At 46.7% G+C, this 14,101-nt stretch overlaps 1 protein-coding gene across 1 annotated transcript; it reads right to left on the bottom strand.

Annotated features, from left to right (window-relative positions):
- Window positions 1–5,473: 5,473 nt before the first annotated feature.
- LOC120871919 (natural cytotoxicity triggering receptor 1) lies at window positions 5,474–10,023 on the bottom strand. Its single transcript, XM_040251946.1, has 7 exons — window positions 9,923–10,023; window positions 9,805–9,840; window positions 9,344–9,628; window positions 6,998–7,276; window positions 6,677–6,730; window positions 6,114–6,161; window positions 5,474–6,008 (listed from the first exon to the last, which is right to left on the bottom strand). The coding sequence occupies exons 1-7, from the start codon at window positions 9,954–9,956 to the stop codon at window positions 5,818–5,820; spliced, it is 927 nt and encodes a 308-aa protein (XP_040107880.1). The 5' UTR covers window positions 9,957–10,023; the 3' UTR covers window positions 5,474–5,817.
- Window positions 10,024–14,101: the final 4,078 nt, after the last annotated feature.

Below are 14,101 nucleotides of genomic sequence, written 5' to 3'. Positions count from 1 at the left end.
CCAGGGATACCGTCAGGGACACTTGACACCCAGGGACACTGGGCAATGTTTGTAGGTATTTTTTGTTGTTGTTGTCAGAACGAGGGGGCGCTCCTGACATTCAGTGGGTAGACATCTCACCATGCATGGAACAGCCCCACCACAACAAAAAACTAACCCCTTCCCCGAGAATTTCAATAGTGCTAAGATTGAGAGAGCCTACAGTCTAGCCATTCATTGCTATAGAATAAGACAGTGGTCCTCAACTAAGCCTGATTTTGCCACGCCCCCCCACCCCCCACCAATCTGGCAAAGTCTGGAGACTTAAAAAATCGTGGGGCAATACACATCACATCAACGTTACCATTTTCATCATCTTAAAGTACACAGTTGAGTGGCATTCAGGTGTTCACACCATTGTGACCATCACCACCATCTAGTCCAGAATGTCTCAGTTCAGTTGCTCAGTTGTGTCTGACTCTTTGCAATCCCATGGACTGCAACACACCAGGCCTTCCGGTCCATCACCAACTCCTGGAGTTTACCCAAACTCATGTCCATTGAGTCGGTGATGCCTTCCAACCATCTCATCCTCTGTCATCTCCTTCTCCTTCTGCCTTCAATCTTTCCCAACCTCAGGGTCTTTTGAAATGAGTCAGTTCTTTGCATCAGGTGGTGAAAGGATTGGAGTTTCAGCTTCAGCATCAGTCCTTGCAATGAACACTCAGGACTGATTTCCTTTAGGATGGACTGGTTGGATCTCCTTGCAGTCCAAGGGACTCTCAAGAGTCTTCTCCAACACCACAGTTCAAAAGCATCAAATCTTCAGCACTCAGCTTTCGTTATAGTCCAACTCTGACATCCATACATGACCACTGGAAAAACCATAGCCTTGAAGTATACATCTCCCCAAAAGGAAACCCCATGCCCATTTGTCTACTTTGTCTCTACAGATTTGACTACTCTGGATTTTGGGGAGAGGTCACAGCTGGCTCTGCTATGAGCTTTTCGTGGGCACAGACCAAGGGTGCTGTGAAACCTCCTACAGCGCACACCACAGCCCCACAACAGTCGTCACCCAGAGGTTGAAAACCCCACAGCAGATGGAGAGTGAGTGTTGTCTTCAGGATGTCACACCTCCCATGGGTCCCTGGTTGGGTAGAGATCTAGGTTGGGGCGTAACTCTTCCTTCGGCAGGTGTTAAAAACCTCAGCCTTGTGGTATTAGGTGGGCCTCCCCCTCTCCATCTGGTTCTTCTCCTGGACCCTCCCCCTCAGGGTCAGTCCCATTAGCTCAGCTCTGCTGGGACCAGAGGACCAGAATGCTTCCAGAATCATGTCTCCTCCTCTCACCCTCCTGCTGAGACTTGGTGAGTCCCAGAGAGAAGGTGGGGGCCCCTTGATGCCTCGAAGTGGAGGCAAACTCTTGACTTTGGGGTTCACCTCACCAGGGCTCTGTGTATGAGCCAGGAGATCCAGGTTTGGGAAGGTGAATCCCTCCCCCGAAGTTATAATTACTTAACTCTCGTTTTGCACAAGGTGATGGCAAAAGACAGATCTGGGGTTCAAAAGTTGCTTCTGGGGCCTTCTCTGGTGGTGTTAAGCATGTTAAGAAACTGCCCTCCAATGCAGGGGATGTGGGTTTGACCCTTGGTTGGGGGACTGAGATCCCCATGCCACAGAGCAACTAAGCCTGCACACCCTAGAGCCTGTGCTCCACACCTGGAGATGCCTGCGAGCCACAACAAAGAGCCCCTGTGTCAGAGTGAAGACCCAGTGCAACCAAAATAAAAAGTAAAGACCCCTGGGCTCACCTTACAGTTGGGTTTCCCCTGGCTCACTCTGTCCCAGTCATGCGGGGTGTCCTGTCACTCCTCTGCCTTGAGCCCTGCACCTGTGGTGGTTTCTGCCTGGGGGGTGAGGGTCCGGGAGGCGTTTCAGCATTTCACATGGCAGTCCTTCTCAGCACAGTCAACATGTTCTCACCTAGCTGACCACCGGATCTCATGGAGGTCCCTCCCCCATCAGAGCACCTTCTTCCATCACCCCTATTTATATCCTTCCAAGCCAGGGGTTCTTAACCAGGTAGTTCCTCAGTTTGTCCTCAGGGGGACATTTGGCGATGTCCATGGAGACTCCCCCATGTGGCATGGTGATAAAGAACCTGCCTGTCAATGCAGGAGACACAGGAGATGCAGGTTCAATACCCGGGTCGGGAAGATCCCCTGGGGAGAAGGAAATGGCAACTAACTCCAGTATTCTTGCCTGGAAAATCCCATGGAAGGAGCCTGGTGCGCTACAGTCGATGGGGTCACAAAGAGTCGGCCATGACTGAGCACACAAGCGCGCTCGACTCAGCTCATGGAGGTTTTCTGGTTGTAATCGGTTAGGTGGGTGGTGGTCCGGGCAGACAGTGGATAGAGGCCGGGGTGCTGCTCAACATCAAGCTCAGGACGGTCCCCGCTATGGGCTGAATTGTGCCCCCTTGAATGCACATATTGAGGCCCTAACTCCCTCCCCCTTCCCCATCCCCACCCCACCCCCTGCCCACCACCAATGTGACTGTAATCAGAAGAGAAACAGATTTGGGCATCTGATTGTAGAGAAATCGAAACCGTGGCATTAAATGAAGTCAACCCAGACTTGTGTCCAGAGAAACACTAAGTCCACCAGAGAATCTCAAAACTCTGGCCATGGAGAGCCCCCCAAACCCAGTGGTCTAGGGAAAGTCAGAGTGAGTAGGAGGAGGGGTCAGAGAAAGCCAGTGAGGCGACTTTTTCAAGGAGGAAGTGGTCATATATAATTAACAGAAGAGCAAAAGGGGTGAGGGTTAGGGTTGAGAGGTGTCCACTGAGAGTTCTAGGAAACTTATTAGGTTACAAAAACAGCTTCAGAGGAAGTGAGGGGTGAGAACCAGTTTCTAGTGGTTGAGAACTGAGCATGAAGGGGTAGAGTATAGCCTTGCCCAAGTGGGTGATGTCTCAGGGCAATTAGTCACCCCATCTATAGACCAGGAAGAGTGGAAGGGGGTGGACCTTCTCCGAAAGATCATATCCATGCTCTGAAGATTTTGTTCCTGTTCCTGACTCAGGGTGAGAGAACTCTGGTACTGGTGGTGATGTAATAACTGTGGAGCACTGATAAATTCCTAGAATGACGACTTCCCTGGTGGTCCAGTGGTTAAGGCATCACCTTCTAAAGCTGTGGGTGTAGGTTTGGTCCCAGGTCAGGGAGCTAACATCCCACTTGCCTTGGGGCCAAAAAATCCAAAACATAAGACAGAAGCAATATGGTAACAAATTCAATAAAGACTTAAAAACGGTCCACATTAAAATTAAAAAAAAAATCTGTAGAATGATGTGTTACTGAGAAGGAGTTATCAACCCCTCCTTTTGGCCAATGGAAGGTGAAAACAGAAAGGACATAGTTTGCCTCAGGAACACAGATGTTCATGGAGCTCAAATTCCGTCCTTTCTCCCTGCCTCCTGATTCTGCAGTGCACCTGTTGTATGAAATGGGATGAAGAAAGCAGACAGGAAAGGCGGACTGGAGATCCTGTCTTATTGTTGTAATTGGGAAAATGGAAGAAATTGGGGGTAAACAAAGAAGGAAGAGGCTGAGCTGAGGGAGGAGAATGAGATGCCCTCTCAGTCTTCAAAGCTCACCTTTCCTGATCTCCATGAGACCAAACACCAACCAGCAGAAATGGATCTCCAAGCACATAGGCGCCTTGAGAAGTGAAGATGGGTTAGACTGGTCCTGGGCTGGAGTGATGAATGTGCCTCCTTAAAAATATAGATTTCGTTGGGATTGTTCAGTTGCTCCGTCGTGTGTGAATCTGTGACCCCATGGACTGTAGCACGCCAGGCTCCTCTGTCCTCCACTGTCTCCTGGAGTTTGCTCAAATTCATGTCCACTGAGTCAGTGATGCCATCCAACTGTCTCATTCTCTGCTGCACCCTTCTCCTTTTGCCTTCAATCTTTCCCAACATCAGGGTCTTTTCCAATGAGTCGGCTTTTGGCATCAGGTTGCCAAAGTATTGGAGCTTCAGCTTCAGCCTCAGTCCTTCCAATGAATATTTGGGATTGATTTCCTTTAGGATTGATTGGTTTGATCTTAAAGTCCTTGCTGTTCAAGGGATTCTCAAGCGTCTTCTCCAAAACCACAATTAGAAAGTGTCAGTTCTTCAGTGCTCAGCCTTCTTTATGGTCCAACATAAAGATATATATATATATATAGTAAAAATGAGAAAGAAGGGAATCTTCCCATTTTTTACAACGAGGATGGACCTTGACAGCATTATGCTAAGGGAAATAAGTCAGAGAAAGGCAAATACTATGTGATATCACTTAAAGGTGGAATCTAAAAACAAAGCCAAGCTTGTAGAAACAGAGAGCAGAATGGTGGTTACTAAAGACTTATGGGTGGAGGAAATGGAGAGATGACATTTAAGGGAACAAACTAGTAGGTGAATAAGTCCTGGAGCCCTAATGATCAGTGTGGTAATGATACATCACAGTGTTACAAGATAATCATCAAGCTTGCTAACAAACCAGATCTTCATTATTCCAAGCACAAAAAAGAAATGTTGATAATGTGATGTGAGAGAGGTGTTGGCTAACACTATAATGGCAATCGTTTCACAATAGATTAATGTATCAGATCAACAGATTGCATGCCTTAAACCTACAGAGGGTTCTATGTCAAAAATATTTCAATTAAAATTTTAAAAACACTTTTCAGTTTGGGATGAAAAAGGTTCTCTGAAGTCTGTGGATGTTGCCCCAAATGTATCCTTTTCATCTCACACCTGTCGTGGTTCATCTACAAGAGCAATGGCTGGGACTTCACTACTGGGTTGTTGCCTCTTTAGCTCTTAATCCTATTGACAAGTATGTCTTTTCTGTACTGGTGGTTAAATATTTTGAATGACATCTGCAGAGACAGTAAAGAAGAAAGAGGGATAAATAGCCAGGCTGTGGAAAGAACCTAGATGTCTGTTGACAGATGAATGGATAAAGAAGTTGTGGTACATATATACAAAGGAATACTACTCAGCCATAAAAAGGAATGAATTTGAGTCAGTTCTAGTGAGATGGAGAGCCTGTTATACAGAGAAATAAGGCAGAAAAAGACAAATTTCATATAGTAAAGCATATATATGGAATCTAGAAAAAATGGTACTGATGAACCTATTTGCAGGGCAGGAATAGATATGCAGACACAGACAATGGACATGTGAACACAGCAGAGGAAGGAGAGGGTGGGACAAATTGAGAGAGCAGCATTGAAACGTGACTACTATGTGTATAAGAAATCCCCAGTCGTAATTTGCTGTATGATGCAAGGAGCTCAATACGGTGCTCTGTGACTACCTAGAGAAGTGGGAGGTGGGAGGGAGGTTCCAAAAGGAGGGGACTTATGTATACCTATGGCTGATTCATGTTGATGTATGGCAGAAACTATCATAACATTGTAAAGCAATTATCTTCCAGTTAAAATTAAATAAATTTATAAAAAGAAGTAAGGATAAAGACAAAAGGAAGAAGGAAATATTCCTGTGGCCGTGATGTTAAAGCTGTTTTCAGGAAAGATGGGGGTGGTTGAAAATTTGGCTTGCAGGAAGGAAGGAAGCACAAGAGTCCTTCGAACCTGGAAGAGACAACAGGCTTGGTCTGCAGGAGAAACATGTTGTCTTCATCTTCCTCCTGCCCAACTGCACACAGTCCTCCCTTAGTTCTCTGCAGCAACTCTGTTCCTCAGGGGTTCCACTTGGAGCTCCCACAGCCCAGAGTTGGGGCCACTTTCAGCTCCACCTGTGGCTGCTGGGTCTCTTGGTCACGTCTCCAGGGCTCTCTGTGCTCGGAGCCTTCTCCTGCACCTCCGACGTGAAACCCAGTGGGCTCTCTTTCCAGACTTCCTTCTGTGAAGCCAGTCTTCAAGCAGGAGCCCCATGAGGGCCACCAGGACCAGGACAGCCAGGCCAAGCCGGATGAGATTCTGGACCGTGTGATTCCAGAGGAAATGGTCTGGGTCAGAAGAAGAGAGCGATTGCTCACGGGGAGCTACCAAGGCTACCTCACCCCATCTCTTTCCCCTTTCCTAAGGGCCCACAGACCCTGCTGCCGGCTTACCTTTCTGTGATTGGGTCTCTGTGGTTAACTCGTAGGAGTCCCAGTAGTCTGCAGAGAGTAAGGAAAGTGAAGAAGTGAGGAAAAGAGATGATGTGAGAGACTTCCCTGGTGGTCCAGTGCCTAAGACTCCATGCTCCCAGTGAAGGGGGCCTAGGTTTGATCCCTGGTAGAGGAACCAGATCCCACTTGCCCCAACCAAGAGTTCCCTGATGCTGGGAAAGGTTGAAGGCAGAAAGAGAAGGGGACACCAGAGGATGAGATGGCTGGATGGCTTCACCGACTCCATGGACACGAATCTGAGCAAACTCTGGGAGATGGTGAAGGACAGGGGAGCCTGGCATGTTGCAGTCCATGGGGTTGGACCTGAGGGACTGAACAATGATGAATTTTACTCTAGGTTATGAGTGCCATACAAGCAAGGGTCTTCATCTGGTTGGCTGACAGAACTGCAGTTCATGGCTTGCTCTGTGCACTCAAGGGATATTGTGAAAGAACGCCAGCTTTTTAGTGTGGTTGGGAGGCTTTGAGTCCTTTCCCTGAGTTTAGAAGTATCTGTTACTCACCAGAAGAAGTGTGCTCGGTGGGCAAGAAGGTGGTGTCCCCGGCATCTCCTGGCAGTGGAGACAAGGAGAAGATAAGGGGTCTGGTCTTCCCACCTATTCCATCCCCCATCCCCGCTCCTCCATCTGCCATCTCTCTGGTGATGGTCCTCATGCTGTCGCTAACTCCTGGACCTCTGGGAATCGATGGGGATGAGAGCACTGGTGCAAAGCACCCTCTCTGCATCTCCCCACCTGCCTCTTTGCTGCCATCCTCATTGCTGTTTGGTGGTCACTTAGAGATCCAGAAAGGACATGGGGCAAAATTGAGGGGGAGGTCCTCACCTTTGACCAGGAGCTTCACAGGCTTGCTGGGGAAAGACCACGCGTGGTTGTTGTAGGAGCCAAAGCACCTGTATGTCCCTCTGTGTGCTGGGGTCACAGGGCCCAGGTGGAACTCTGCCCGCAGGTTCCCGTATCTGAGCTGAGGGCGGCTGGATTGTCCCCCCTTGAGCAGGAAGAACGTGCTTGTAGCTGTCTCCAGCTGGCAACGGAAGGTCACATTCTCTCCTGAGGTCACCTCAGACCTGGGTTCAACTGAGAGCGTGGGTGTGTCATACAGTCCTGTGAGAGAAGGTGGCTAGTAGGTTAAGAGCATCTTTTTTTTTTTTGGCCACGTGCCACATGGGATCAGAGTTCTCCCACCAGGGATCGAACCCAAAGCCTTTCCACTTGAAGGGTGGAGTCTTCACCAATGGATCACCAGGGAATCCTCACACAGAGCATCTGCTTGCTGCATCTCTCAGCGTCCCTCTAGTCCTTAGGGCCAGGATATCACTGCTCGGAATCTTGCTCTCTTCTTCTATTTCCTAGATTTGTCTTGGCTATGGACACACCCTCCCTGAATTCTCCCTTCAAGACTGAGACGGTCCCTCCACCAGCTGCCAAGAGAGTTAAGAGGAATCTCTTTCTGGGAATTTCCCTACATCACTGGTCCTCAGCATTTGGCCCTTGGGACCAGCAATGTCAGCATCCTGGGGAAGCTTGTTAGAAATGCAAATTTCCAGGTTCTACCCTCGAACTATTGCATCAGAAACTTGGGGGAGGGGAAGCCACCTGTGTTTTAAAATCTTTTTGGTGGGACTTCCCTGGTGGTCCAGTGGTTGAGACTCCACCTTCCAGTGCAGGGGAGTGCAGGTTCCATCCCTGGCCGGGGAGGTAAATCCCACATGCCTTGTGGTGGCCAAAAATCCAAAACATAAAACCCAAAGCAGTATTTTAACACACTCAGAGAAGACTTTGAAAATGGTCAACAAAACAAAACAAAACTTTAAAACCTCATTGCTACTTTTAGTTGTAGTAAAATATACATAAATTTACCACCTTAACTATTTTTAATTGTATAGTCCCATGATATTAAGTACATCCACATTGTTGTACAATTGTCATCCCTGTTAATCCCCAGAACGCTTTTCTATCTTGCAAAACCGAAACTCTGTATGTTAAACATTAACTTTTCATTTCCCCTTCCCCCAGACCCTGGCAACCACCGTTCTATTTTATGCCTTTGAATTTGACTATTTTAAGTACCCCATATAAGTGGAATGTACACTTATTGATCCTTTGACGGTGGGCTTATTTCACTCAGCATAACATCCTCAAGTTGCTGAGTGTCAGGGTTTCCTTCCTTTTAAGGCTGAATAGTATTCAGTTGTATGAATAGAACACATTTTCTTCATCCGGTCATTCGCTGGTAGGCAAGGTTGCTTCTACCTTTCGTCTGCTGTGAACACTGCTTCCGTGCATGCGGGTTTACTAAAGCCATCTGTGCTTCTGCAAGCCCACAGGTGACTGATATTGACTTAAACTTGAGACCCGCATCCCTCAGTGGAAGGGACCCACCTGACCCCAGATTACCTGGCCACCTCAACCCCTTGCTTTTTCCATACTTCCATTTCACCCTCACATGCTGTGTAACTGATTTGAATTTCCTGACTTTGACTCATAGTCTGTCTTCTGCTAGAACCCAAGAACTACAAAAGCCAGACTATTTGTTTGGAATCTCCCTAGGAGTGGTTCTTATCCCATCCCTGCCTGATAGGAGTACAGAGCTTCTAGCCTCATTTCAAGCCTACGCTGAAAGGCCAGCCAGGTCCAGAGTTCCACATTTGCTCAGTTGAAGTCTCTGTCCTTAAATTTTTTATTAAAATTTTTTTTTTGGCCACACCGCATGGCATGCAGGATCTTAGTCCCCTGGCCAGGGATCGAACTCTCATCGCATGCATTGGAAACATGGAGTCTTAACCCCTGGACTGACCACCAGGGAAGTCCCTGAGGTCTCCCTTGGAGCTGCACTGCTGTCCAACTGCCCTTTCTGTGAGTAGTGAGGGCCTGTGCCCCTCACTTATCACAGGTGCTGTTTTTAAGGACACTCCACGGTGATTCCTTCTTGGCACAAACATCCATCTTAGAGTCTCTTTTCCGAAGAACCTAAGACCAATCTGCTTCTAGGACATAGAGACAATTCTCTAACGATAACCCCATAGGCATTAACAAACCCCCTGCATTGCCCCCAAGACAAACTAATATCTGAGCAAGGCTTGGGAGAGATGGAGGGAGACGAGCAAGTGAGGACTTTCTGGAGGACTCAGGCTGACAAGATGACCTATAGCTGCACCACGGGATAGTTACCTGTTACCACCAGCTCCAGAGGGTCGCTGAGCTCTGACCAGAGCTCCCCACTTCGGTAGGAGCACCTGTATTGCCCTGCGGTGTGAGAGGTCATGGCCGGGATGGGGAACTTCACCCAGTTCATTACTGGGCGTGACTTCGGTCTCTCCAAGGCAGAAAGTCCTCCCTCAAAGTGCAGTTGGTACTCCATGGCCTCACCAGCTCCCCGACACCCGATGGTAGCCGGTCTTCCCTTTGGGATCATGAAACTGGGTCTGACCCAGATGGCAGGTTTTGAGAGCATCTCTGGAAGGGAATCAGAGGCAGGAGTTCCCAAGAAAGCCCCCCTTCCAGCCTACTGTCCACCCAACTGCTGGCCGTGAGCCTTCCTAGCCAGGCAGAGCCCCTGGCCTTTCCTCCAGCTGTTCTCAAGCAGACATGGTGGCTGAACCCGACTCGGGGGCTTTGAAGGAAGGACTTACGCTTCTGGGTGCTGCTCCTCTGGCTCAGACCCAGCCCTGGAAGACAGGAATGATGAGATATATTGCCCCATCCATGCTAGACCCCTCCATTCCAGCTCTCCCCCCCACAAGAACTCACCAAGGATGAGAAGGACAGCAAGTGTGGAAGGCATCGCTCAGATTCTGCCCGGTGAATGTAGACAGCTGGGTGGAGATGGAGCCCCGCGGGCCAGGAGGATGCGCAGGATGTGGTGAGTGAAGCCCGGGAGCTGTCGCCCGGGGGCTTTCACACCAACTTGTTTACTGATGATTCAAAGGCCTTCCTCCACCTCGGGCCATTGGCAGTAAGGAAAAGACGCAGTTCCCATGATGCATCTGAGTGTATCTGTGGTTTCTAACCAGAGCCTCTGACCATAGTCTGGTTCCCGGCAGAAACTCATTTCTAGGTCAACTGGTAAATTTTGAAATGGGGACGTTATGCCCAGGGAAGGCATAGGGCAGTGTACAGAGCAAAACCCTTAAAGTCATTTTTAAAAACATGTGTTTGACTTTGGCTCCTCTGTGTCCAGCATTCATGTGCTGGGATGTTAACTGGTTTCATCAGATTGATAGAGGGACTTCTCTGGCAGCTCAGTGGTTGGGACATCACCTTTTGACATGGAGGGTGTGGATTCCATCCTTGGTCAGGGAGCTAAGATCCAAGCCACATGCCACATGGTCAAAAAATCGAAATACGGAACAGAAACAATATTGTAACAAATTCAATAAAGACTAAAAAAAAAAAGACTAGAATGATAAAACTGTCTTCTTCAGATTTATTACAATGTTTTAATAAAATACTATTTTTAAGCAAAAATATATTTCTTACATAATGACATTCCTTTAGTTCAGTTCAGTCGCTCAGTTGTGTCCAACTCGTTGCGACCCCATGAATTGCAGCACGCCAGGCCTCCCTGTCCATCACCAACTCCTGGAGTTCACTCAGACTCACGTCCATTGAGTCTGTGGTGCCATCCAGCCATCTCACCCTCTGTCGTCCCCTTCTCCTCCTGCCTCCAGTCCCTCCCAGCATCAGAGTCTTTTCCAATGAGTCAACTCTTCTCATGAGGTGGCCAAAGTACTGGAGTTTCAGCTTTAGCATCATTCCTTCCAAAGAAATCCCAGGGCTGATCTCCTTCAGAATGGACTGGTTGGATCTCCTTGCCATCCAAGGGACTCTCAAGAGTCGTCTCCAACACCACAGTTCAAAAGCATCAATTCTTTGGCCCTCAGCCTTCTTTACAGTCCAACTCTCACATCCATACATGACCACTGGAAAAACCATAGCCTTGACTAGGCGGACCTTACTTGGCAAAGTAATGTCTCTGCTTTTGAATATGCTATCTGGGTTGGTCATAACTTTTCTTCCAAGGAGTAAAGTGAAAGTGAAGTGAAGTCACTAAGTCGTGTCTGACTCTTTGCGACCCGTGGACTGTAGCCCACCAAGCTCCCCCGTCCATGGGATTCTCCAGGCAAGAATGCTGGAGTGGGTTGCCATTTCATTCTCCAGGAGATCTTCCTGACCCAGGGATCGAACCCAGGTCTCCCACATTGCAGGCAGATGCTTTAACCTCTGCACCACCAGGGAAGCCCAAGGAGTAAGCGTCTTTTAATTTCATGGCTGCAGTCACCATCTGCAGTGATTTTGGAGCCCCCCAAAATAAAGTCTGACACTGTTTCCACTGGTCTGCTATAAAACAGAATATTAAAATATTAAGTACATTAATATATTTTAAATGCAAAGTGTTCCCGTTGTTCTTTTTTAAAGGGTAAAAATAATTTTTAAATAAATGTTATTTAATTTGAGTATAGTGGATTTGCAATATTCTATTCATTTCAGGTATATAGCAGTGATTATAGCCCATAATAATTTATTACAAGATAATGACCATAATTCCCTCTGCTATATAGTCTATTCTTCTTGCTTATCTATTTTACCCATGTTAGTTTGTATCCCTTACTCCCATATCCCTAATTTGTGCCTACCCACTTTCCTCTCCCGTTTGGAAAACACAAGTTTATTTTCTGTTATCTGTGAGCCCACTTCTGTTTTGCTTATACATTCATTTATATTATTTTTTACTCTACATATAGGTGATGTCATACAGCGTTTATCTTTCTCTGTCTGACTGATCTTAAAAGCATAATGCCCTTGAGGTCCATCTGTGCTGCTGCACAAGGCAGAATTTCATTCCTTTTTATGGTTGAGTAGAGATGTTCAAGCTGGTTTTAGAAAAGGCAGAGGAACCAGAGATCAAACTGCCAACATCTGCTGGATCATTGAAAAAGCAAGAGAGTTCCAGAAAAACATCTATTTCTGCTTTATTGACTATGCCAAAGCCTTTGACTGTGTGGATCACAATAAACTGTGGAAAATTCTGAAAGAGATGGGAATACTTGCTGGCGATGGAATGAAACACCAACACTGCAGAGTGGTTTGAATCTTTATATATTAACCCTTGCTTCTTACAGCTGCTTTATTTTATATCCCTTGCACAACAACCTACAGGGCAAGTTGCCAAGCACTATGATTCAGAGACTATACAGTGTGCAGGCGCAGGGCAAGATAACCTTTACCTTGACTTATTTACTGCAGCTAAGACTTTGTTTTGGGGAACTTCCTTATCAACTTAGAATCCGTTTTGTCCCTGGGTCTGTTCCTTTTGAGGAATCAGAGAAACATCCTTGTGTGCAAGAAATGTTCTTTTCCCACGGGAACAAACAGAGGATTCTTAGCTGAACATCTCGTTTGCAAGAATGTTCAGCCCTGGTTGAGAGTTTCGTTTGCAAGCACTTCTCAACCTTCCTTATACCTTGTTCCCTACAATACTAGACCACCTGACTGGCCTCTTGAGACACCTATATGCAGGTCAGGAAGCAACAGTTAGAACTGGACATCAAACAACAGACTGGTTCCAAATAGGAAAAGGAGTATGTCAAGGCTGTATATTGTCACCCTGCTTGTTTAACTTATATGCAGAGTACATCATGAGAAACACTGGGCTGGAAGAAGCACAAGCTGGAATCAAGATTGCCGGGAGAAATATCAATACTCTCAGATATGCAGATGACACCACCCTTATGGCAGAAAGTGAAGAGGAACTAAAGAGCCTCTTGATGAAAGTGAAAGAGGAGAGTGAAAAAGTTGGCTTAAAGCTCAACATTCAGAAAACTAAAATCATGGCATCTGGTCCCATCACTTCATGGGAAACAGATGGGGAAACAGTGGTAACAGTGTCAGATTTTATTTTTTTGGGCTCCAAAATCACTGCAGAAGGTGATTGCAGCCATGAAATTAAAAGACGCTTACTCCTTGGAACTAAAGTTATGACCAACCTAGACAGCATATTGAAAAGCAGAGACATTACTTTGCCAAGAAAGGTCCGTCTAGTCAAGGCTATGGTTTTTCCAGTGGTCATATATGGATGTGAGAGTTGGACTGTGAAGAAGGCTGAAGGCCGAAGAATTGATGCTTTTGAACTGTGGTGTTGGAGAAGACTCTTGAGAGTCCCTTGGACTGCAAGGAGATCCAACCAGTCCATTCTGAAGGAGATCAGCCCTGGGATTTCTTTGGAAGGAATGATGCTAAAGCTGAAACTCCAGTACTTTGGCCACCTCATGTGAAGAGTTGACTCATTGGAAAAGACCCTGACGCTGGGAGGGATTGGGGGCAGGAAGAGAAGGGGACGACAGAGGATGAGATGGCTGGATGGCATCACCGACTGGATGGATGTGAGTTTGAGTGAACTCCAGGAGTTGGTGATGGACAGGGAGGCCTGGCGTGCTGCGATTCATGGGGTCACAAAGAGTTGGACATGACTGAGCGACTGAACTGAACTGAAAATAAATATATTAAAAACAAAACAAAACAAAAGGACAACACCACAGTTCAAAAGCATCAATTCTTTGGTGCTCAGCTCTCTTTATAGTCAGACTCTCACATCCATACATGACTACTGGAAAAACCATAGCTTTGGCTAGAGTTGGACTGTATATATATTCATGCTTGTGAGAGGAATACATACATGGAAATATACACATACACATATATCATATATAAAATATTTATCTTAAGATATATACATCTTAAGCCATACTTCCCTTTATTCTATGGTATAAATATCAAAATATACCAAGAAAAGCATCTTTAAACACTTCTCAAAACTCTAAGTTTCAACTTGATTTTCAGGAACCCATGCCGGGCTTAACCCCAGGTGAAGAGTACTCTTTAGCACACAACCAGCTTCAGACATATACTCTAATTGGGGATAAATTACCT

This window comes from Oryx dammah, unplaced genomic scaffold (assembly GCF_014754425.2).
Source record: "Oryx dammah isolate SB20612 unplaced genomic scaffold, SCBI_Odam_1.1 HiC_scaffold_13, whole genome shotgun sequence".
NCBI classification, from domain to species: Eukaryota; Metazoa; Chordata; class Mammalia; order Artiodactyla; family Bovidae; genus Oryx; species Oryx dammah.
The sequence above is the reverse complement of the archived record's forward strand: the minus strand, read 5'-3'. Positions and strand labels throughout refer to the sequence as shown.

Coding starts and splice junctions, on each gene's coding strand:
- LOC120871919 (XM_040251946.1), bottom strand. CDS start 9,956: ATGCCTTCCACACTTGCTGTCCTTCTCATCCTTG. Junction 9,629..9,804: donor GAGGAGCAGCACCCAGAAGC/GTAAGTCCTTCC, acceptor ATTCCCTTCCAG/AGATGCTCTCAAAACCTGCC. Junction 6,731..6,997: donor TGTGAAGCTCCTGGTCAAAG/GTGAGGACCTCC, acceptor CCTTGTCTCCAC/TGCCAGGAGATGCCGGGGAC.